General features: G+C 40.0%; 1 protein-coding gene across 1 annotated transcript; it reads left to right on the top strand.

The window, feature by feature from the left end:
• Nucleotides 1-8648: 8648 nt before the first annotated feature.
• Nucleotides 8649-23428, top strand: LOC138043557 (protein DD3-3-like). The gene is made up of 10 exons (XM_068889889.1): nt 8649-8731; nt 13767-13922; nt 14117-14206; nt 14818-15142; nt 17526-17759; nt 18410-18833; nt 19719-19775; nt 19865-20148; nt 21663-21707; nt 22621-23428. The coding sequence occupies exons 2-10, from the start codon at nt 13773-13775 to the stop codon at nt 22983-22985; spliced, it is 1974 nt and encodes a 657-aa protein (XP_068745990.1). The 5' UTR covers nt 8649-8731; nt 13767-13772; the 3' UTR covers nt 22986-23428.
• The last annotated feature ends 1385 nt before the right edge of the window (nt 23429-24813 follow it).

Raw genomic sequence — 24813 nt, 5'->3', positions numbered from 1 at the left:
TGCCATAGCAATACCGTTCCAGCCATGTTTCAGCTGAGTCAAGCGGGGACCCGTGCTAGTGTGTCTCTCTATACACTTTCCAAAGTGAATCTGTTTGATTTGTCGGGTCAAGGCTTCAGTTTTGTCTGGTTTTCGACTCTCGGATCCGCCTCTTATCTGACTGACTTAGTAAGACGGGATGACGGGGGCGCTTGCGACAAGTGTAGTGTGCATGTTCTTACAATTTAGCAGTTTTAGTTTTAAAGTATATCGTGTGTAGTTTTACGCTGATGACTTCGTGCTCAGGCCCCCCCCCCCCCTCCTACTAGAGTGGCGCAGATGTCACTGACAGTGGCACAGATATCACGTGCACTACGTTGTGCAATGTAAAAACCAGAACCTTACTGGCCACCAAAACAAAGTTCTCTTTTGTTTCAGTGGTTAGTGCATTTGAATGACAAAAGAATGTTTGTAAAACGGCATGTGTCAACCTCTTCAGCTTCATTAAATGATTTCTTAATACGGACCCTACATGACAGTGCACTGGAATACTGCCACATCTAAAATGAGTAATTGGCACAGAAAACAAAGAGATGTGTAGGAGAATCTAAAGACGTCGTTGTTTACATAAGCCTCAATCATTGTGGCATTATGCTACGCACATTTATCGAAGATCAGTGATAAGCCAACCTGGCCGTTTTGGCTGTCGGTTCTTTTTTTTTTTCGTTGACTGACACATTTGAATGACAATAGATCTGAATAGGAGGGTCAATTTCGCTTTCAATGGCCGCCGAAAGCGATAATGAACACTCCACATCGTAAGTAACCAATTTTAACTAACTAATTTTCAAGTAGGAAGTTTAGTAAGTGCTTTTGTCTTTTCCTTTGCTTTAAGCAATGGGTACTTTATACTTGTTATGCTTTTAAACAATAACTTAATATTACTTTTGGGTGAATTATTTCTACTGTAATTGACCTAGCGTGTATGAGGATGCGTCAAGTGTCAAAAGCTGGGCCTCAGAAGAAGGTAAAAAAATCCACCGAAAGCAAGCAAGTTGTATCATTTCTTTATTGGTATCTGTTTCAGTCTTGAGACTTGATACAAAAAACTCTAAGAAAAAAAGCATAAGTAATTACAGTTTTGTCAAGATTTTTACAGGGGAATTGAATGTGGATTTTTACAGGAAGACCGTAGAACATTTCTCAGAATGGCTGAGAATGGCGATAACTTTCTTTAACTCGTTCTGCATATTGAAAACAAGGACCGTAGCGTGGACAATACGGACATCAAAAACCTTTCGAAAAAAAACCTTAAACATAAAGATTTCATTACTTTTCTCTCCAGAGGCGAGGATGGATTTGGCTCTGATTATTTATCTTTATTTCTAAGCTGCGTGAACGTTTTTGAGACTCTTCAAAGAGACGTAAGGCATTCCACACGTTCGGGAGTCAGACCAGCTCACCGTTGTAAAGAGAATTGCTGAATTGAATAGAACATGGGTAACAGTATTTAATATGTCAGAGGAACGCTCAAACAATTAGCATTTGGTTGTTGTCACGAACCTGTAAGCAGTCAAACAATTGAAAAATGGAAGAATAAAGCGAGAAGTCTGGGTCCGATTTGCTAAATCTCTTTGTCAACTTTCATCAGTGAAATGGGGAATTCGAAGGTCCTTTTGATTGAAGCTTGTTCACAAATCATCGCGGTATATAGGGTCACAATTTTCCTACAGAAGCGTCATTTACCATCTCGTTACCAAAGCCTCTGATCCTATGCTTATGCGCATGATCCTCTCTCTCTCCCTTTCTCTAGATTTTCAGTCAGTTTTAACTGCACACACAGTCAAGCTCATTTTCAATAATCAGCTTGGCTTTCGCGTGAATATCTCGACGTCAATGCCCTGATTAAGTAGGTAAATTAGTATAACCCGTGTCATCCTTAAAGGAAAGGAACTTTATTTAAGTGTCTAATCTTCTAGCGCCGTATAGGTAGAGCACTAATTGGGGAACGCTGAAAACTGAAATTAACGATATTAATGCAAATCAAGTCAAATGTTGGTTTTTGAAGAGAGGGGGAAAACCGGAGTACCCGGAGAAAACCCTCTCGGTGCAAAGTAGAAAAGCAACAAACTCAACTCACGTATGGGATTGAAATCTAGCACTTCACATTACACTCTATTCAGTTAACTCTGTTTAAAATATAAGTGCTACACGGCCAACCTTTCCTTGTACTTGTACATGTTCATTGCCGTGACTTTAACATCTTCAGTTCCCACGGCCTGCTCCCGTCTGACCTTGTAGCTCAGTCGGTAGAGCGGCGGAGATCTAACCTGAAGGTCGTGGATTCAATTCCCACTCTGGTCAGAGTTTTTCTCTGTCCTTGTGTGGGCCCATTTCCATCAGTAGGGCTAACGCTCACATGGTTCATATGGGATTGAAATCTAGCACTTCACATTACACTCTATTCAGTCAACCCACATATGACGCCTAGTCTGGGAATCGAGCCCGGGCCACATTGGTGGGAGTGCATCCTGCACCTTATGATTTCCTAATGCCTTCTCGGAATTTTCTTCGAGTGAACGCCTCTTTTGCGCCTGTTAAATTGATCACTTCGGTCTGGATGATGGCACAAAAAGTGCGAATTCTAAAATTTCATGGATCTTTTTATCATACTTAGCATGTTTTCTATTAGTAACCGCTTTATCCAGATTCACGTCGTTTTTTTCCTCGACATTCGCATCCGGTTTCCAGAAGTTCCAGTTTTTTGAAGTTTATGCTGATGTGCTTTCCGTTTCCCTCTGCTTTGACTTGCCCAAGTTAAGGGGTGCCTTCTTAAGCTAATTTAACTACAGGCCTGACTGAGAAAAATACTGAAACTATATAAAGAAAAACTAGATTTTCTCTTTATATAGTTTCCAGTTTTCCACTATATTTAAATATAGTTTCGTATTTTCTAAAATATTCGTATTTTCTGAAAATGAATGTTGTAGTATTCGAAACGTAAGCTATTAATATGCGTTTTACTATGTTTTTTACCGGTGTTCCTGTGTTGTTCTTGATCATTAATTAATAATTAAATGGCCAAACAACCAAAATATCTACGACCCCTCTTAACATCAATCATTTCCTTTTATATTTCAAATCAATTCAGGGTAAGACCTTGTGAATTAATCTGCACCTACAGGACTGGATTGTTTGACTGCTTGAAATTGGCACTAATTAAACTGCGAATTAGGATCCAGATTTCTACTCGTTTGTTTTCTCTTTCTTTCTTTGCAAATTGACATTTTAGCTTCTATTACGCTATCTTTGTTTTCTTTTACGTTTTTACATTTCCGTTTACTTTTTTCAATTGCGCATGCGTTTAATTTCAGTTCTCAGCGGTTGTTATTTTAAACAAATTAAGGAACGTATACGCGAAAAAGTAGTGCCTTGAGCCGAGTCTGGAAATTTTAAAGTCCAGACGCAAAATACATGTTTATGACGTTGGCCGTCGGCGTTGCTAAGTTAACCAATGTTCCTAAACTAAATGATTTTCCAATGAAGTACATCTGAAAGACAAAATCTTGCAAATTTAGGTTATCGCAATGTTGCCAAATGAGTCGAAGGAGAGATGGCCAGGGATTTATCTCTATAAATCAAGGTCCACACCTAGAACACACTGAGCTTCTGTCTTCATTGCGTGGAGCTACCATCATGGTATGATAATCGACTGATTAAAGATGAAAAGAAAGGAATTGAAACCCTTATAAAAAAAGCATTCAATGCTTGAATGACTTCTTTGTTCAACGGGCGTTTCATGAACAATGAAATTTTTGTGGATATCCGACATGTTAGAGTGAACAGGCAGATTATTAACTTAGTGTCTTATTGAATAAGGCAGCGACGACGGCACTTAAATCAATAACCAATGACTAATTATTTTCCCAATCGTGTTTTTAATATCATTAATATGCGGGCAGGGGATCCGATCGTGCCAACAAGGTCAGTGTTTCTCCCTTAACTTGACTGAAGCTGAACCGTTTTCACTTTTAGCCGCTACTTCGGTCATAAATAGTTGTAACACTTCGCTAAAACAACATGCAAATCACATCAAAGCTATATTGATAAGGTACCCCTCCTCCTACCTCCCTTCAATCATGATGTTGCGTTTTACCGGTTGGTTTTTGCACTCGAACCCAGAAACATTAACATTGAGGGGAAAAGAGGGCATTCATTTCCTTGTGTACATGGTCAACTAATCGCAGGAAATTAGCAGAATTAGCTGGATTAGCACAGTGAAATTGTCTGATGGAAGAACTAGAAATGGCGATAGAGGCCTGATTACGACCTGACAGAAACCTTTTAATAACATAAGTTTGGAACAGTTGCGTCATCCAGTCTCAAGGACACAACGTGATAAACATAAAATGTAGCTCATGCAACAAGAAGTTGTTTATCTTACGAATATGAAAGCACTGTTTACTTGTGCACAGCCTTTATAATTATTAATTAACCTGGCGCCCTGGAAAAGAGAGGTCGGCGCAAAAGATAGCAATAACATTGAAGGGCGTTATAAACACTTGACACTAAACCACATCTAAACCCTTTTTAAAAATACGATAATGTAATCAAACGAATGCCTATTCGACCGTTTCCCTTAATTAAAGAGCGCTTCAGTGGCCATGGAACAGATAGCACAGAGCACATTCCGCCAGGTCACCAGTTTTAGATCGACTCCCGTACTGTGCAGATCCCAAGGGAAACAGGCAACAGCCAAATCATATGTCGGGAATGTATTCTCTGAACGTGGGCTATCCACGGGGAACACATTCCGGCCATGTGATTGGCTTCTGCCTATTCCTCGTGGCATCTGTACAGCCTGGGGGTAGAACTTAAAATAACTTGTGACATATTACCTATTGAAAAGAGCATGTATCCGGGGTGCCCTATCTTCCCCCTTTATTCCTCTTGCTTGAGGATAATCAGGAAAATTCGACTGATGACCTTCCGATCATTCATTTGGTGACTGGAATTGGCTCCTGCATTATTGTCCAGCTTTTTTGAGAAGCCCACCATATATTATATATAATGCTATGAAACAGTTTTTGTTGTAATCACCCACATGACACAGGAGGTCATGAGTGGAAGGGGGGGGGGGGGAAGTGCCCATAGGGTAAGGTTAGGGCGCTTGCCTTAAAAAACGGCCATCGCGGCTTCAAGACCCGTTGTGGCCACTCGTTGAAATTGATCCTGGTAGAACTCTGATTCAACTTCTCGGCTGCACTTGCGAAATGGCAAACTAGTTTGCCTACGACCAATTATTGGGATTCTTAAAGTTGTTTTGGTTGTTGTATTCCATCTGTTGAGTGTCATTTGTTCGGAGATATCAGTAGCCACAAGACTATTCTGAAATCCAAGCTAAAATAAAGTTTGTATGTAATTGGAAATAAGCGACCGTTTTTAATGACCGCGGAGCTAGAGCATTACATGTACTTTCAAAGGAAGAAGAACAAGAAAAAGGATACCTATTGTATTCTATTTGTGCACGTTCATGCAAGAAAACGTTAACCTGAAGATTTATACGCCCATTTCGTGGATGCACCCTTTGGAACTAATTGTCAATCAAAATATCGGAATTACCCCAAGGCAAACTCTCTCGTGTCCCATATCTGTGGGATTATACTTGTTAAATAGATTACGCAACGACGGTTTATGTGTTATTTTATAGTGACTGGGAGAATACATAGAAAAACAGCTACGTGGAACGAATTCAAGAGATGATTTTGTTTGTCCAAAAGTGCCGGGTGCTCTTTGATTAATTCGACCAAAATATGAACATATTTTATTAGCTTTTCGAGAGCAAAAGGGTTTGGAATTTCTTATGACACGAAAGTTCCCTGTTAAAGCTCTTCATAGTATTTCGAGATCAGATAATTTAAAAAACTGCTTTTAGGGTGTCTTAAAATACGAAAAAACTCAGTGACGTCTTGTCAGAATTTCCGTGGCTTTTCCCTCGGAAGGGCGCACCGCCCGCGAGAACGTGATTTACTGACTTGTTTAATTTAATTAGGATACCATTATCCCAGATACCCTATGCATGTCTTCAGAAGATTTCAAGGATCTCAAGATTTGAGACAAGTTAACAGCATTGTCCTCTCTTGTAAAAGGATGCATTGCTGAGACATTGCATTGCTTTTTGGAAGGGCCAAATAGGGCAAAAAACTCACCTGAAGCCAGATTTTAACATGAGTTGATGACTAATTGAAGTATTATATTGAATGCCTCTTTGAAGCAATCTGCAATCTGCAGATATGTCCAAAATTGAAAATCGCTGGCAAAATTTATCGCAAACGTCGCAAGGATTTTGTCTGCAGGGACAACATAGGTGTTAGCAATAATTAGCAACTATTCACCGAAGTGGAGGTGGCTAGAGGTGGATATTTACCTAGCCGCGAAGCGACGAGGTAAATAAATATTATCCTTCACTAGCCACCGATACTGACGTGAATAGTTGTTTAAGTGTATGCTAAAACACTGAGATAATATAGCAAAAAAAGATGATTTCGAATAATTTATTCCTGCAAAGATTACAACATTTTCGCACGCGAATTGCTTGGAGGTGAATAGCAAAGGATATCCAGAGTTTGAGTAGGCAATCAGCGCGTACGTTTAACGCTATCCACTGTTTTAGCATGTACTAATCGCGGCTCGGTAAATATCCACCACTAGCCACCTCCACTTCGGTGAATAGTTGCTAAATATCGCAAAAATATCGGGTGTCCGGGAAACTAAGACCTTAGACCTAAGCACTAGAATCATTATAGCATTGGTTTACATTTGGTGTTCCAAGCCTGGCTTTTTTATCATCATAGAAATTGATGGCTACCTCATGCAATCGCTTCGATCGCGGTATGTGAATTAGTAGTAGCGCCTGAACGATTATTGAGCCAAGAAGAACATCTCTGAAGGAAAGAAAAAGTTATTTGTCTCTCCTACTAAAAAATGCGTAGTCGCTTTAAGAAAGAAGTACGCAAGTGAGTGCTTCTTTACCTAATGTGAAAAAGTAATGGCAAAGGGAAAGCACTGCGGGACTAAGTTGTTATTACTTTCTAAAAGGTTGGTCGTATTTTCCGTTGTGTATTTACAGAGAATTTTGTCCTTAATAACATATTTGCCTTTTTGATCTCCGAATTTGAAGATGTTGTGTTCATCTTAATTTCAACTTTGGCGGGCGATATTTGCTCTATTTGGGGCTTCCATGCAGTGCCCTCTTTGCCCTTTGTTTCTTTCTTGGTAAATTAATCCTTCTTTCGACATTTACGATTCGAGTGAAAGCACACTTTGTTCTTAAGAAGAAGTTAAATTCTTGTGACTTTTGCAATATTTCCCCTTGCAGAGGATGGTCTTCGCCCCAAGCTTATTTCTTTTTCTACCTTAAATTAGTTCTTACGTCGACATTTGCCGTGGATTCGTTGTAGAGCGCATTTTGTTCATAAAAAAATCCTTGCAACTTTTGCGATATTTGCGGCTTGCCAACGACCCCTTTTTCCTTTTGTTGTTGCCCTTGGCATAAACCCCTCTAAATACTAAAAGTCCATAGTGCATGATAGCATCCCATATTTATCGATAGAAAGTTTGTAAGCATCCATTGTGTAAGGAAATGGAGATACTTAAGGGCTGGAACACTCTAATCAGATCAGTCGTGTTCACTACACTAAAAATAGAGCCGGGATTTTTTTAAATTACCCACAGAGGTCATGACCACTTCCTCTGAAGGGCGTATGGCAAAAGTCGTCCAATGATGATGGACTTTATTCAAGTGGGCAGGCAAGTGTATTTAGCCTTGGGGCACTAATAATTGGTGACTCTTCACAGAAATTAAATCAACTCATATCAAATCACAGCTTGGTTTTTGAGGAGAGGGGAAGATCAGAGCAAAACCCGGAGAAAAACCTCCGTGGGAGCAGAGAAGACAACCAACAAACGCAACCCACATGTGAGGCCAAGTCTGGGATACGAACCCAGGCCACATTGCCTTGAGGCCGCGGAGTGTTCTCTCCACTGCGCCATGCCTGCTCCTCAACACTATCCAAACATTCGAAACGATCGTCTCCTATGGAGGTGGATCGCGACTCGAAACGGTGTTTGCCGCAGTGCTGATGCATTTAAAGTGGTGGCCTTCGGGGTAAATTGTTTATCAATTAACCAGGAACGATTGCAAAATATCATTAACATCATTAATAAATGTGAACAGGAGAATGATCGCTGCCACCTCATGATCTAGCTCTTGTCGCTGCCGATTCACTAACAAAAGCAACGAACGACATAGATCATCTTTTAGAACCCAAATCTCTTTGATATGTCTACGTTTGGAAAATACGCCATCAAGGGCCTTCGCCCCAGAAACATTTTTTGTTTTATCCTTCGCAGAGAGTCAATATCTTGGTGGCAATACTTTATTGAATCAATGAAAACTCCATGGCCACTCCTCTTGATGGGCGTATGGTAAAATAGTACAAAGAAGAATCTCAATTAGCATTCTTCTGCGTATTGTAAAATGGATACAATAGCGGCTATGGATCATTGACTTTTCATGTAAAACATTATTAATATGAAAACTGGGGATGCTATAAGGGCGTGCAAAGTCTAAGTGATGCTCACTTCACTTGCGAAAGTCTCCGAATTCAGACAACACTAAACCGAATCATCTTCAACTTTTCACGTTGGGAAAAGAGATCAAGCGTCCATCCGGATCCGACTTCGTGTAAAGGTATGCTAAACTCGTGCCGTTCTGACTTTCGTTTCTTATGACTTGTTAATTAATTTTAAAAGTGTGTTTTCTCACGCTACTATGTTTGGAAGGAACACGCCTTATTATAAGCTGTGTTTTGAGAAATAACCTCACCAGCCGTCCATAGTAATACCCTAATAGATTCACACATTTAAATAATTGGCCATGGCAGAAGATATAAGTGCTGGTACAAAGTTATGTTATACTAGGAGTTACTGATAGCAAGTGAATGCTGCGAGAGGACCCAAGAAATACGACAACAAAAACAATAATCTTTGTTTGCATGGCCATAAATGCATGTACAAATAGTGTTGAAAAGTTACTTAAGAATAGTAGTAATCTCGGATTATTGAAGTGCGTTCGAAAGCCGCTTTGGAAGCAAAGGAGAAGAGTTGAGAAAGACATCAAATCTTATGGGACCGACGTTTGAGGATAGGAGCATGTACGTCTTCAGATGGTTTAATAAGTGCCGAGTACTGTAACTGAATTGACAGGTTAGAAATATTTTGCCCTTTGCTAGACTCCGAGTCATATGTAAGCTGGTGCGTTCTGTCTGGTTCAAGAAGGTAAGTTGTGGTTAAAATAACTGCGCAAATAAGCTGATAGGCCCTGTGGTTACTAGTAAAGTACTAAAAGGGAATCGAGTAACATTGCCATCGAGGCTCACATGTTGATCATTTCCGAGCTTACTTAATTTCTTTTTTCACAGCAAGTTAAAGCACGGAATTGCTGTGGTTATTAGTTCCACTTTTTGTCTGAATAGAGTACAATATTGACAGTGGTCAATATACTAACAGCTTGATTCAGTGCTCGTCTTCCCATTTTCACGAAAAAAGTTTATTGAAGTTAATCCCTGTCAGGATACACAGCTAGCAGCCCCTCTTAAGTCAGTGATACGCCTGCTTCAGTCACCCATGCGAACCGAAGAGCAGAGCGGAGAATGGGGACAGAACGAGAAAGATTCTCTAACCTACAACAACAAAGGGAAATTCGGATTGGTCGGTTGGCAGTGGCTGTCAAGTTTCTTTGACGATTTAATTACTTCTCATTTTGACGCCAATCTATCTTCGATTTTTCTTGGGAGAAGATAAGCACGATGTGGCTTTTGCGATAGGCTTAGATCATTTATCCCTTCAGATGAGTGACATTGAACCCAAACAAAAGCAGCAACTTGCGGTCGAAACTCTCCTGTCGAGCAAGGATGTTATGGTTAAGTCATCTCTTATGCAGAACAAGCTCTGTCTTCAGATTGATTTAATGAAAGATGAGTCGTCCGTCCTAAACAAGAATTTCTCGTTGATAGGTGTAGACGAACGTCACACTGTCTAAGCCTGTCAAAACAATCCAAAATTTATGCTGCAAATCCGGCAAAAATCTTAGGCCTCTCTTTTATGAGGTTTCATCGGGCTCCTTTGGAGTGTCAGTCATTAAATCTTACGGCGGATAGTTGATTGAACGATACATGTATTGTAAATCTTCCCACGCCGTTAATTTAGTGATTTTAGTGTTTATTTACAGTAGCGATAAGAGGCGGAACCAGCTGTCATATCATTTTTAGTCGTAGATACGCAACTATCGTTAAGGGTCAGAATATGTAAATTTGTCACTCACTCAGATGCAAACTAATCGACAAGTGAATAAAGGGGGTAGTTTCTAAAGAAACTGTGGTGCTGCGTCGGTGGGGAAGTAGTACACAAAAATATGGGTTTTAGCAACGGAGTTGATAATGTAAATTGGCCACCGTACAGGGATTCTAAAAGCTGACGCTTCGAGCGTTAGCCCTTTGTCAAAGCAAATCGAAGAACTTGGTATGGGTTGTGTGTAGTTTTTTGTAGTAGAGTAGGAGCTACGCTATTGGTGGTAACATGGCGACGTGAAAAACAGGAATACATCAGTTAAATGAAAAGCGTTCGTTAATAACGTGGGGATTACGGGTGCCGATTTGGAAGATGAATGTTTGTTCCAGATTCTTGCGGCTCTCCGTCGTACCTAGATATAGGGAAAGGCCGCAGATAGCCATGTGTTGTTTGGAGTGGTTAGGGAGATTAAAATGACGAGCGACTGGCTTACATGCATCTTTGCCATTCTTCTCAACATCTGGAACAAACAGCTTCTCTGTCTTCTCAACATCTGAAACAAAAATTCATCTTCCAAATCGGCACCCTTCATCCTCACGGTATTAACGAACGCTTTTCATGTAACTAATGTATTCCTGTTTTTCACGTTGCCATGTTACCACCAATAGGGTAGCTCCTACTCTACTATATAAAACTACACACAACCCATAATTCCTCGATTCGGTCTGACGATGGGCAGGCTAACATTCGAAACGTCTTAGAATCCCTGTACGGTGACCAATTTACATTATCAACTCCGTAGTCAACGACCAATATCGGTTTTTCAAGATATGCCAATTTGTCACTCACTCAGTTGAATTCAAATCGATATGGCATAGCTAATGCATAGAGATGGTTATGAAACTGGACCTTTTCCTATGTTTCATATTTTTGTCTGTATTTTTGGCCTTGACCCTGCACAAAACACACCTTTTTTCGAGAAGATAACCAATCAAATCCTTCGATTAAATTATGCGCAACTAATTTGCGAGCCCGTGCGAAGCGAAAGCAAAAGATTGTGCAGGGTCACGGTCAATTCAACATCGATTGCAACAACATTGTTCCCTCGATTAACTATGGATATGGCAACGATCAATATCGATTTTCCGACGTTTTACTTTCCGAAGTAATGCCGCAACGTATACGTTGAAATATTTTCGACTTTTCTTCGTTCCGACGGGGTTGCCGTCGTCAGCATGTGTTACCGAGCCATTGCCCAGTGGAAGACTAAAGGCGCTATGTGTGTTGAAAATGAATGCGAAGAGACATCATAATTAACTCATCGATCAGCCAAGTTCACAGCTCCACTCGTAGTAGCACTCGTAGTAGCACGTCGAGAGATTGCTGTCATTGCCGTGGACAGCGACAACTGAGTTCACGTGTGCAAGCTATTGCTCTTTTAGTTTGTTATCATTATTTTATCATTCTATTGGTTATATTAAATACCTCTAAGGTATACTTGTGAGATATTTAAATGCAAAAGGCGCGTAAATGTAAAAGGCGGGATTAAAACCACGCGATAGCTGTGTTTACAAAGTTGAGAAATATCCAGATGTTTTCGGTGTCACCTTGTTGTAGTTGAACAGTGAAACATTCCTTTACGAAAAGAATCAAACAAGAATTCATTCTTTCCTAGCTAAATGGCTATCCTATGGTAGTTCTTAGGCTTTTAACAACCTCGTAAAAAGTTGGTTTAGTCTGCCAATGATCACGCATTCTTTTTAGATAAAAATCAAACACAGTGTGTAATACGTGATTGCCTTTCGTGGTCGCCATATACATCGTAATGCCTTTCTTTCAATTGGAATACTTATATTTAACGGAATATCTTGATCATTTATCACTTAATGAGACATAAATCTGAGATATGTCCAGGTTTGACCCTAATTAAATGCACGCAGATTTCAGTAAGCGTCACGAAGTGTCCCCTTGCTCTTCTAGCCAAACTTCAACATCACTTGTGTCTCAGAATACAGACAATTTATATCACAAAGTGTCCCCCAAATGCTGCTCTTTTAGTGAAGATTAACTGCTGCATTTACCTAAAGCTAAAAATAACGCTAACCTTTACCCTTACCTTAATATTGTTGAAAATAGGTTGCAAATGCTTAGACTTAAAGGGACACTTTGTGTTGAATGTCAAAATTGGGCGTGCATCTAATTAGGGTCAAACCTGGACATAAGTGGTGATAAATCTAGGAATAATCGTTGATTATGAAGTGCGTTCGTTGAGAGAACTTTGGAGGCTGGAATCACTATTTTCGACGAACTGTTTAGTGGCCTCTTTACTCCAAACGTTCCATTTTTAAGCCACATTTCAGAAGCCTCATACTTTCGATAGACATTCTGAGAATGAGGCTTGCTCTTCGGTGTATCATGCAACTGAGAAAACCATAATACATGTTAAAAGACGTTCCTAAGAATCTGAGTTAATTTTCCTGTTCGGTACATCGTCAGATGGGAGGCTGTTCAATATCTCCCGAGTAAGGGCCAAGATTAAGGTTCGAAAGACGGTGACCAGGGATATTTGCTGATGTTGCAGCCCTGGTCTCTTATTCAGAACAGCAGCTGCATGCAGGAACTTACGGACAGTTTTGCCCATGCCAGCCAAGATGTTTTCGTGACTATCAACTTAAAGAAGATCACCGTATTAGGTGTTTGTCATTCTCCACCAACAAAGCTGTCGTTCTCCGTACCAACTTATGAAAAACAAGGCCAATATGTCATCACACCCATATCCATTCAGCACGTAGCTAGGACACAAAGTCAATAGCTCTCACTTTTTAACGTAATGCTAGGATTTATCATTATGACAAGACTGGCATTAATAGGATATGGGAATATCTTTAGCGGTTTGAGCGCCACGCAATGTCATACGTCAAGATATAGGGATCCTTCGTAGCGCTCAACTTTGCTGGCCTTAGCCAAAACTTTCGGGCCTATTTATTTCCTGTACCGGCAAATGGCCCATTTCTGAACACAATTACTACCCATACTACATTACGTCTCCATGGTTGCTCGGTTAGAGCAAAATTTACTTTATGTTAGCGAGATATATATACTAGACAAACCCTACTTCACGAAACAAACAGCATTCACAAATGACGGCCAATAAATTATTGCTTTGTCCTTGTGCTAGTAAGACCAACTGGCCTCGTTTGCATGGACAGAATTTAAAGACATGTTGCTTTACAGCGAGGCTAGTTGGCGTCATTAGCACGAAGACAAAAGAATAATTGATTGGCTGCCATTCATAAATAGGGTATATGGATTTGGCAGTAAATGGTTGCCATGGAAATAGTATATTGCATAGTATATTGCATTACTTGTTATAAAGATATATATGCATTCTAACTTGCTTGTCATAAGACTGCTTCTGTAACATTTTTCTCAAACAGATTAAGATGGCCATTACAGTTTGGGGCTGGCTGGCGATTTCTTTTATCGTCCCTTGCTTGTCAGACGTTTATCTACATCTCCCTCATGGGTCCAACAATCGACTGAACGGAAATCTCGAAAATGTAAAGCAAGCTAACAGACTGTTTGATTCCCAGGTAAGATGATCGCATCAATGTATAGACATTACTATAATTACACTGATACTTTCATTTGTCGCTTTTCAAGTTATCTTTGATTTACAATTCACGTTTTATCGGCTCTTGCAAGCAAGTATTGACTTTCCTTTGACTTAGCGGAGAAGGTATGCCACCAAAAGCAGAATTTCTTTTTTTCTTACATTGACTCGTAGAATAACGGCAAAGCTGGCTATAACGTTGGAGACGGATTGGATAGCATTGCCGGAGTGGGCAATATTCCTGAGACAAGACAGCTGCCAATGGTAAGTCTCCTTTAAAAGCACCTGTTTCTCGTTTTACAGAACACCAACTTTGACACTTTTGTCAAGAACTCCAACTGGGCGGTTTACTTGGGACCTTTTTTTTCTTGGCAAAAGGTCTTGGCAGCGGGACGGAATGTCAGCGAGTAGAGCAAACCCTAAATACTCCCCATTCCACTTTCCTAAAACAAAAAATAAGGCTAAATGGTTTTAATTTTTTGCATAAACGGTTATTTTTTCTCATTATTACGCCCAAGGGTCAACTTTTGTTGACGTTTTACGACTAACGGTTAACCCCATTGAAAGACTCCTGTATGCATCCTAGGGATACAGACATCATCATCACCATCTTCATCAACAACATAAACTTGTATTCATCTAACAAAAAAAAGCAAGCAATTAAGTGAAATAAACGATAGAGTAGAGGTTGAGTAACTGAGTCAGACTAAATTTATAGATGAAGTACTGTAAGATGTTAATAGTTCCGCTCACTTGCTCACTTGCAGCACCCTTATATGTTCATATCTTTCGCTCAATTGCAAATTTTGCTATCACTTTGTTGCCCAGATATATAAGCATTATCATATAAAATTTGTGTATTAAATATCTGTTAGGAGTTCTATATGAGTGGAATTGATCCTGAAGTTAAAACCGAATTAGACATCATGTGGACCAACCAGCATGGGACTGGACCAGAGACAGATGACAAGGTGGAAACGCAAATCATCTTACAGTACATGTGTCAACCGTTCCCTGAGGGAAGAGCGACCGTCAGTGTATATTCAGAGTTCGATTGGCATACTTTTCGTAACGGTCAATACCTCACACCTCAAGCCTTCTCAGAAACGAGCTCAGAAGATAGTTTTATCAAACCAGACAGAGGACTTCACGAGCCACTCAATTACTATCGCTCGATGTATCGCCGGGAGAGAAACAAAGGTGAGATATCGATGTTGTCGGTCAAATCCGGGCTCAGGTTGGATCCGTTTTTACCTACAATCAGTGGCAAAAGTAGTTGGGACGCTAGTGTCAGAATGGGCCTGAAAACCTCTCAGACGTCAGAAACTAAGCATAACTGTCAAAATACCACTGAAAACTTCAAAATAAGAGTCCTCCCTCCCCCCAATCAATGTTGAAATAGACAAGGAAATGCATTTCCACTATTGGCAACATTGTTCTCCGGGGGAGGGGGCAATTTTTCAAACTCAGTAAGAAAACCAACTTCAAATGGTGAGTGTCCCAAGACTTTTGCCACTGATTGTAGGTTAAATTGGTGATCCTTATTTAACCTAGGTTGAATATGCACTCTACCTAGTTTAATTAAAGCAACTGTCAACCCGGCTTCCAAAAAGGTTTAAGAATATCTATACCTTCCCTCAAGTATGATTTTATCGGTTTCCATATTCATACACTTATCAATTCAGTCTTAACATTACAACATAGTAAGGAAAAAAAAACATGCTCGTCTTAACGCAGCTTTTTTCATTATATACTTATTTATAAGTCAATTGATATCCATGTATAATAATCAAAACTAATCCTAACCTGACCCTAATTTTTCTCTAATAATAATAATAATAATAATAATAATAATAATAATTGTCGCGGCTAATCGCCCTCGCAAGTATAGCAACGACGCAGCTCAAGAAGGTCGAACCGAAAGCATACAAAGGCGCCTCTGGCAGCCGCTATACGGTCCATGTGTGACCTTGGAGCACAGCTTACAGCCAGCTGGAATCAGCTGTATGCTGGTTTTTGCTGAGGGGGGAAAACCGGAGAACCCGGCGAAAAACCTTGAAGCAGAGAAGAGAACCAACACAAACTCAACCCACTTATGGCGTCGGGTCTGGGAATCGAACCCTGGCCACACTGGCGGGAAGCGAGTGCTCTCACCACTGCGCCATCCCTGCTTCCCAAAGGCTCCAAATAAAATTAGTGCGTAGTCAACCTACTGTAGGTAAAATGAGGGTCACCCGTTTAACCTAGGTAAGAACGAGCCCGGATTTGACCGACAACATAGGCACCCTTTTTTATAGTTTTTTTAAAATCTAATTTAACCTACGAAACTGTTTTTAGAGAGCCGCTTGATTGGCTAGTTGGAATGACGTAATGAAGTTTTAAATATTGCGGCATTGGGAATGAGAACTTAAAATAGCTTTGCGAAACGAAAGATAGAATGATTTTAAAAAGCTATGATGGGGCATGGGGATCCGTTCTCTTTCCTTATCCTCTCTTGTGGGCGATTTGCGCCTGAAATGTTTTAAACGTGTTTTTATAATAGCTTAAAGTTGTTTGGTGTATTGTGTTGGACTACTAACTGAATTGTTCTTCAATCTATCAAGGAATAAGCAAACCACATTTTAAGGTTAAAAAATTAATTGTCCGATAAGAGTCATGTCATTTGTAAATGTCAGTCATGCGGGAGAATTCAATTAGGAAGCTATTAGTGAAATATTGTTCATGAAGTCTGAGAGGTTTTCAGGTCGATCATTGCCTTAGCATCCCAATTACATTTGCCAGTGGTTGCTCTCTCTCCCTCTCTCTCCCTCCCATACTCTTTCTCCCCTCCCCCTCCCTCTCTCTTGTGAGTCGTTGCTCGATATCTATAATAGCTAACAGGCAAGAAATGAGTCAAAATCAAACACTTTTTCATTCTCGGCAAACAGCAAATCTCAGAATGACGTTTGCCGTTTATCGTAAACGTGACATTCTCTGTAATGTCTCTTGGCCAATTAACACACAATTAACGTCTCCGTTCAGGACATAAATGTATAAATTAAACATAACAAACCAAGAAGGACATGGGAATCCTCATTTCTGAAAACGCCCATGGATTCTCGGTAGGGTACCGGTTGTTATCTCGCGAAGATGAGCTTCCACTGGTGAAATGTATTTCTATATTCAACCCTACTACGAAAAGTATTCTCAGTTCTACTATTTTGGAATTTTCTGAACAAGGAGATTCTTCCTACCTCCCAAATTTCACCTTTCAAAATTGAAAATTAATTTTGTGCATCATTTGAGTCGTGCAACCCTTTCAAATATTGGTCTTTTGTCCAGCCAAACAATCAGAATCTCTCCCTCCTTTACAAACTCGGTTTAAAAAAATTCTCTCTAGACGTAAATTTCTTCACATATTGTCATTGAGACTTTATGTGGCCCCCTGCAGGATAATCTTTATTTTCGGAGCATAGTATAAGATGCTGTGGTTTTAAGTTGAAACAGTGAAGATATATATCGAATTGATCATAATGGTTGGTCCTTTTAGTAGGAATGCAAAACGTTGATTTAAACCACAATCTTTTTTGTTTATATGTTATAGGTTTGTGTACCCCTAATCAAACCAATGCACGAAAAAAATTAGCAGGTGACAAAGCGATCTACACTCGACAAAATCCTGGTGGAGCAAGGAATGGACTGGAGGTGCCCGAGGAGCGTGATTACTATCCCTACTGGGGCCCCTCGCCTTGGAAGGACATCGCTATCTTGGTCAGCGACAAAAAGACAAAGAAGCTGATGAAAGATTATGTCAATAGCCCACATTACGGCGAAAAATGTGAGTGAGTAGTGAACTTCAAGACGTAGCTGATTGGAGCACCGTTGGCTCTATAACCCATCTATTCACGAGTAGCACACATATGATCTATTTACAGAAGTCAAATCCTCTTACATGGGCTGAATACATAAATGAGTAACTCGTATTGATCATCGGTTCAGTCTTAGTCCCAGTTTAAACGTCGAACTTTTTTTGCGGTGAATCAAATCATGAGAATTTCGACGTTTGAATCAATTAAATTCGACGAATTTGATTTGGGTCGACCCAACTATTCAATTCGACCTGCTCAGTCGGATAAAGCGGCAAAGTCGACTCTGGATGCAGAAGTCGAACTTCTCATGCGCCGAATCTAATACATAAATTCTTTTCATACTTCAAGGCTTGCGCTTTTTTATGACAATAATCTACTGTCCTCGTGTAATCTCTTGTAACGGAAACTGATACTAAGAAGCTGTGGTGGGACACAAGACCGATGATCTCTAACCCTAATTCTTCTCTTCTTCCACTCCCCCTCACTTTCCCCTCCCGCTTCCCCCTCCAACTAAATAATCCCCGTCATACGATGGGCTAATAAAGGTAGTGTTCTTGCACGTTGTTAATTATTCGGATAAATCATATGTAATTTTTTGTGCATTTATGTTCTTCATCAGACTTGTGTATTATGCCAAACAAACTGGCAGGGAATAAAGATTGTCCAAAGAAGCTTGGGAATCAACTAGCCGAGAAATGCGTAGCTCTTTACATTAACAAAACCGAGTGTACGGAAAAAGGTGGAAAGTGGACAAAGTTTGTCACAAATTACATTGAGAGAACTGCAGGCGTATTGAGTACTTGTCATGGTCAAGGGAACATGAAGCTTAAGTATGGAAAGCCCTATCAACCGCATAAAGTGTCACAGGGAGCCGAGGAACTCGATCAGTATCTCCTTCTTCAAGAACCACCTGAGGTGCACTTTGCACCTTCTACTGTCGTTAATCACAACGGAATGAACATGGAAGGAAAATTTTCGTCGTTCAAGTGGAAAGTTCCGGCTTTCCCAAGTAACGTCACCCAGCGATGCGTATTACGTATTAGGTGAAAAATCGTTACTTGTATGTTTCTCAGTCTCCTCCCAATTTAGGAAACATAGAGGATATTACATGACCGCGCGGAGATACTTCGATCATTCGCGAGAGATACTTTCAGAACTCGAAGATAAAATTCGTATCTCCAAGCGGCCATGTAATGTTCTGTTTAAATTATAGATACTGATGGAATTTCCTCATAAAACACTACTTTTTAATAGTGCAATTAAAGTGTGCGGGTGTGCCTGAGCGGGAAGCTCTCTTGTAATTGGTGTAACCATGGCGACACCAATATCCTCACACATGAGAGATAAAAATAGTATCTTCACTGCCCGCGATGATACTATGATTTTTTAGTAAAAGAAAAAATTCATTCTGGTATTTCATCAGTATCTATGTAATAAATGGCAAGGAAGCCATGCCCCAGGAGACTATAAATAACTAATAAATACAAAGAAAAGAAAGGAATTATATCTGTAAAAAAAAAAAAATCCATATCGAACAGATAGTGAAACAATATGACAGGCAAGTCAAAAAGACAAGCTAAGTGAAAAACGTTCTTCGCTGTCTTTAAAAGTTCACACAGACACAGACACGGACACTTTTTTTAATTAGTGGACGATTTCAGTTTATTATGCCATTTGAAGCTTAATACGGCTTTTATGCATTAGACGACCATGTGTGGATGATCGAGAATTGAAATCTGCTTAGGAAGAAATGGGGCGGATCGGGCATAAGTGCCCCTTCTTCTCATAGGGGATTTAACCTTTTTCCTCTTATCTTTTACGAAGTCATAAGTCACTTATCCTTACTGCTGACGCGCACGTAATATAGTTCCTTACTTATTATATCACCTTGAATTCATCTTAACGTTAAATTTATATTATCTATGTAGGTACAACATCACGACTGATGACTTTCCACGTGAATTCACAGCCAAAGACAATGACAAGTAAGTCACTTTCAACCAAAGTTCAGTGAAGTAAACCATTGAACAACTTAAAATGCACAAATAATCATCAAAATTTACATATCCTGCAGGGTTAAGAACGACCCGAAAACAAAGGCTGTTGATGGAAACACTGACCTCCAGCTCGCTTTGGACACTACCCAGCTGGGTCGAACATTCCAGGACAGATCTCACGTATTCGTCATTAAATCACGGCATCATCTTAAAAAGGAATTCCAGCACCTTGATATTAAATATATTATCGGTATGGGAAAGAGAGGAAATATCGTGCAAGCTTATCCCGCCATGGAATATCGCTTCTTCCCTGAAGAAGTAACGGTGACAACAAATACAATCATATGTTTTGCGTGGTCTGGTAAGCTTGACTTCCTTGCGTTTAAAAGTAGATAACAGCCCACCTTAGGTGAGAAGGGGCATGTCTGTGAAACTCACCATCGTATCCAATAAACTTTGAGATATGTATAAGCGTTTCGGAATGGCTTTGAAATGAGACTTTATACGGGTAACCCAGCGTTAATTTATCACAGTCATACCAACAGATTGGGAAGTATATTGGCAAAAACAGAACGCAAGCTCATAAAATTAAAGGTCCACAGATAGAAAATGAATTAAAGAAACATCGCTTGTCGCTTCGGTGTTTTCCCCCCGCTATGGGAAAGCAAAGGGAAATATCAGTGTAAACTAATTTTAGCCACAAGCGCCACAAGACGTGCGAGCATAGGTAACTATTTTTAATTTTGCGGGCTCTCATTGGATAAAACTGATCACGTGATACAAATCGGACGATAGTTATCAGAGAATATCCGTCGTCCGATTTGATATCCGTCCTCTGATTTTATTTCTACGAAAGAAAATCAGGAAACGAGCAAACGTTCAAGCGATACGTTTGATTGGTCATGAAAGACACAAAAATTCTTTTTGCAGAAGACAGTGATGGAGAGCTGGCTTTTTTCCCCTTTTGGATCTAAGTGCGTTCTTCTTGAGAAATTAATCGCAGGGTTATAAAATAAATAAACCCCTTTCCGGCTCGCCGGTGTATCGGAGGATAATGCCCCCGGCTAACTGTTCATTTTTCGGACAATCTTTAAGCCTTGGGCTTTATCCTCCGCAAGGGGTTTATTTACTAATTATTAAAAACTGGATCATTTGATAATGCCATTCGAGAGTTTTGATTGGCTAAGCCATCATGGGTTATGAGCCATTATACCATGATCTACAAACACGGCAAGCATACACGTGATTTTTTCGGCCTTTTTATTTTTATTATAGTCTAGTTTTCTATATTTTGGGGTCGTTTTTAATAAAACAATTATTCCACTCGCGCTTGTTGGATATGAGATGATTATAGCCAACTTATGCTGGAGAGAATAGAACAGCCACAACCCCGGGGGCTTCATCTCCTTCTCTTCTCGTATATTGTTGGGGTTTTTAACGTCCCACCGTGGAACTTATTAGCCTCCTTCGCGACCTAAAAAACGGCTGCGATGAGGCCAGGAACTTATGAACATGGAACATGTGAGACGGGGCCTACGGTTTAAGGTCCTCATCCGAGGAGACTAGAAAGTCTAACCATTTGCAGATAAAATTTCAAAGGCAGCACTTTCTCCTCAGTTATTCGGCCGGAATTCGAACCCGCGACCTCCCGCATGACAGCCCGATGCTCAACCAACTACTGATCCACAGGTGTGCGGTTAACTTTAACTTTTATTTTGTACTACAGCAGAGAATATTGTAAAATTCGTAGTGGTTTGATTACCAAAGAGATTAATTATAACATGCGCATTCTAAAGCCAACAATCTCGTCTGCAAGACTTGATATCAACTTACACGATTCTTGTATTTTTAACTTAATCTTTTCCTTTCTTTCAGGTTCAAACAACAACCCGGCAAACAACGCTGGCGAAGGGAAAGCCCGTAAGTTTTTCTACATGACATTTTTAGTCGAGCCCTGCTAACTCAAACAAAATCCGATTTCCCTTGCATTTGAACCCATTATTTTAGTCATTTGCAATTAGCTAACTCAACATCGGTTTACTAGAACTGCCCGTTAAGCAGAATTAATTTTACATTCCCTTCCCCTGGTAACTCGAACTAAGCAAAGACGTCAGTCGGTAAACGTCCAAGTGTCAGAACATAGCTGAACGATATGTCCCAATATATTTAATCGCGATTGATACGGAAGCCGACGAAAGGCCAATAAACTTTTGTTGTCCCAAAAGCACAAAATTTTAAAAAAAGACACATTGCAACAAGATTTCTAAGATCGAATGAAAGAAAAAGTGGTCCTCTCTGGTTCATCCTCGACGTATTAGTATGCGACCCTATACTAAAAAGATAAATCGAGTCCCGTGAGTGACCAAAAAATTGGGTTGTCTTTTCCTTTAGTATGTTTATTTCAAGTCCCAAAATCACTGCGTTAAATTGGTGATAATCCCCATACTTTACAATGGTACGCTGGTTACGCTCAATTTTCTCCACTCTCTCGAGTCCGGACTTCATTCAGGAGGGTGGGCTCCTTTCCCGAAAAAGAGGTTGGTATTCACGAGCCCATACGATGGTCTCATGAAGATGGTTCAAATGGCAACATGAAATTATGAGGAAATGTCCAAACTCAACGATTGTTCCTCTAAAATTACTTCTGCACCTAATTTTCTTCGCGCGGCAAGAATACGGGAAAATATATGTTTTTGGAAACTTTTCCCTGGCATACATAAAAGTGGGATCGGAGGCCTTACCTTTGGGCAGAGTAATTTAACTTGCTGTGACCGAGATGCCCAAAAAGCCTCTATGTTTTACACTTATGTCTCTCCTGTCATTTTAATTTCAGAAACGGATCGCACCAATATCTGCTGGATAAAGGAAGGATGCAGCTCTCTCAAACCAGCGACTTGTCAAAAAATCCCTCTTGAAGTCATTGATCAAAGCACTAGATTTGACGAGGACTCGCTGAATCTTTATCTGAACAAGGGATGTTACCAGGGTCCACGATTACAGGCTCAGCTTGATAACGCCCCAGCCTCCTGTAACCCTCCCTGTTTCCGCATCACGAAGCCTGGGGAGTACTGTTATATGGGCACGCGCAATAACAACTTCTCCAATCGACGCCATGTTGGTAAAATCACTGTCACCGCCGAGACCTCGGCTGCGCCTTCTGCAAAAAGACATTTTCACTCTGGTTTCAAGTTTAACTAAGGCGTCATTGACGGAAAAATGAATATGACTGCAGTATATCTTACTCAACCAGTACAGAGTAGAATGAAATGTTCTCTAAAAACTAACGGTTAGACGGCTTCCAAAAGTTTTCATTGTCTGCCGGTATTATCCTTCTTATCTTGCATGTTGTGTTTTCCGGTTAGGACTTCAAATAATCACTTATTTTTATAAGTGATCAGTGCGAAAGCAAGAACTTCATTTTTTTTTCTGCCGATTATTTTCTCTGATTATTTTTTTTCATTAGATGAAGCTTGGCTCTTTGAATTTGTAGTGCTGTAATGACGATTATTAGAAACACTCTGTTAGAGTACTTCGTTTGAATTTTCGGTGTCCTTCCGCAAAATTTTGAAAAATCTCTTTTCTGTATCAGTAAGATTTAATAAAAGAGACCGTCACCAACCCAGGGTACGGTGGTCAATTTACATTATCAACTCCCGTTGATCAAACCAAATGTTTGGGCTAAGAAACAGACACCGTACCAGCCTCGACTGAAAAGAGCAAGAAAAAGAGTGAAAGAGAGCCAGTGTTCGAGACTTACTTCTACCCACTTCCCAGCCATTGCCTTCTTACTTTTTTCTAGTATGTCCCTGAACCTCAGTTTAAATGGTTGAAAAAATGGCGCTTTATGATTTTTTGAAATTTTTTTGAAATAAAGAGTGAAAGAGAGCCAGTGTTCGAGACTTACTTCTACCCACTTCCCAGCCATTGCCTTCTTACTTTTTTCTAGTATGTCCCTGAACCTCAGTTTAAATGGTTGAAAAAATGGCGCTTTATGATTTTTTGAAATTTTTTTGAAATAACAATCAACTCGTACTCGTTGAATAGTTCTTTCAGAGTATTTTCTAAAGTCACCACAGTAGTGATGAACAATGCGCAAAATTGGACAGGGATTTTTTATCGTGAACCGCTCATGCGCCGACCGAGGAAATGGAAGACTAGTTTCCAGTCCATTCTCAGTCGCAGAGATTCGATAAAAGCAGGCTCCTCCGAACTTTCGAAAAGGATGTGAATTGTCTCAACCTATTACCGAGTGATAAATTGCATGACTTAAGCATACTTTCATAATACCACTACTAAGGGAAAAAAATTATGATCTAGAGTCGAATCGTGCTGAAGGAATCGTTTAATTTGAGTTTTATGCAAAGGAAAAAAAGAAAAGAGGCAAAAAAGAGAAAGACGTTGGCCAGCATTGTGAATTTCACAAATGTTGAAGAGTGGAACTCATTGTAACATGGGCTCTTGGGAGCTTGGCCATTTTTGGACTGGTCAATTTCTGTCTCAAAAAACAGCAAGAGTAAACCCCGCCCCTCTTCAACGAGGCTCACCAACTGACTTCGACTATTGTCGGCCTATTAAGGCATTGTCCTGTGTTTTGAATTTCTTGGATTCTTCCTTTTACACAAACTTATCTCGCCAGGTTGGTCTTACAGAACAGCATCAAATCCGCCTACGCCAAGTTTGCTATAACAAGCGTAGTGACCGTAGTGCTAGCTTTGCTCAGGGAAATAGATTCATGAAAGTTTGCAATTAATAATGCCCTCAAGACTGTTTGCTTTTTTTCTTGACCTGTGAAAGCATTTGATGTCATTGAGCACCATATCTCGCCAAATTTGAAGCTCGTGAGGTAAAAGAGAAAGCCGCATTCTGGTGCTTTTAAAAACCGTTACACTTATAAGGTGTGTAATTATTACACACTTTCTGTGTTTCCTTACACACATTGGTGTGTTTCGTAAACCGTGAAATAAAACAGTGAAAAGGTATGTCACCACTTCACACCTTGGTATGTTAGGGAACTCAGGTGTGTTAT

Source organism: Montipora capricornis, chromosome 3 (assembly GCF_036669925.1).
Source record: "Montipora capricornis isolate CH-2021 chromosome 3, ASM3666992v2, whole genome shotgun sequence".
Lineage (NCBI taxonomy): Eukaryota > Metazoa > Cnidaria > Anthozoa > Scleractinia > Acroporidae > Montipora > Montipora capricornis.
The sequence above is the reverse complement of the archived record's forward strand: the minus strand, read 5'-3'. Positions and strand labels throughout refer to the sequence as shown.

Coding starts and splice junctions, on each gene's coding strand:
- LOC138043557 (XM_068889889.1), top strand. CDS start 13,773: ATGGCCATTACAGTTTGGGGCTGGCTGGCGATTTCTTTTATCGTCCCT. Junction 14,207..14,817: donor AGACAAGACAGCTGCCAATG/GTAAGTCTCCTT, acceptor AATATCTGTTAG/GAGTTCTATATGAGTGGAAT. Junction 21,708..22,620: donor CGCTGGCGAAGGGAAAGCCC/GTAAGTTTTTCT, acceptor TTTTAATTTCAG/AAACGGATCGCACCAATATC.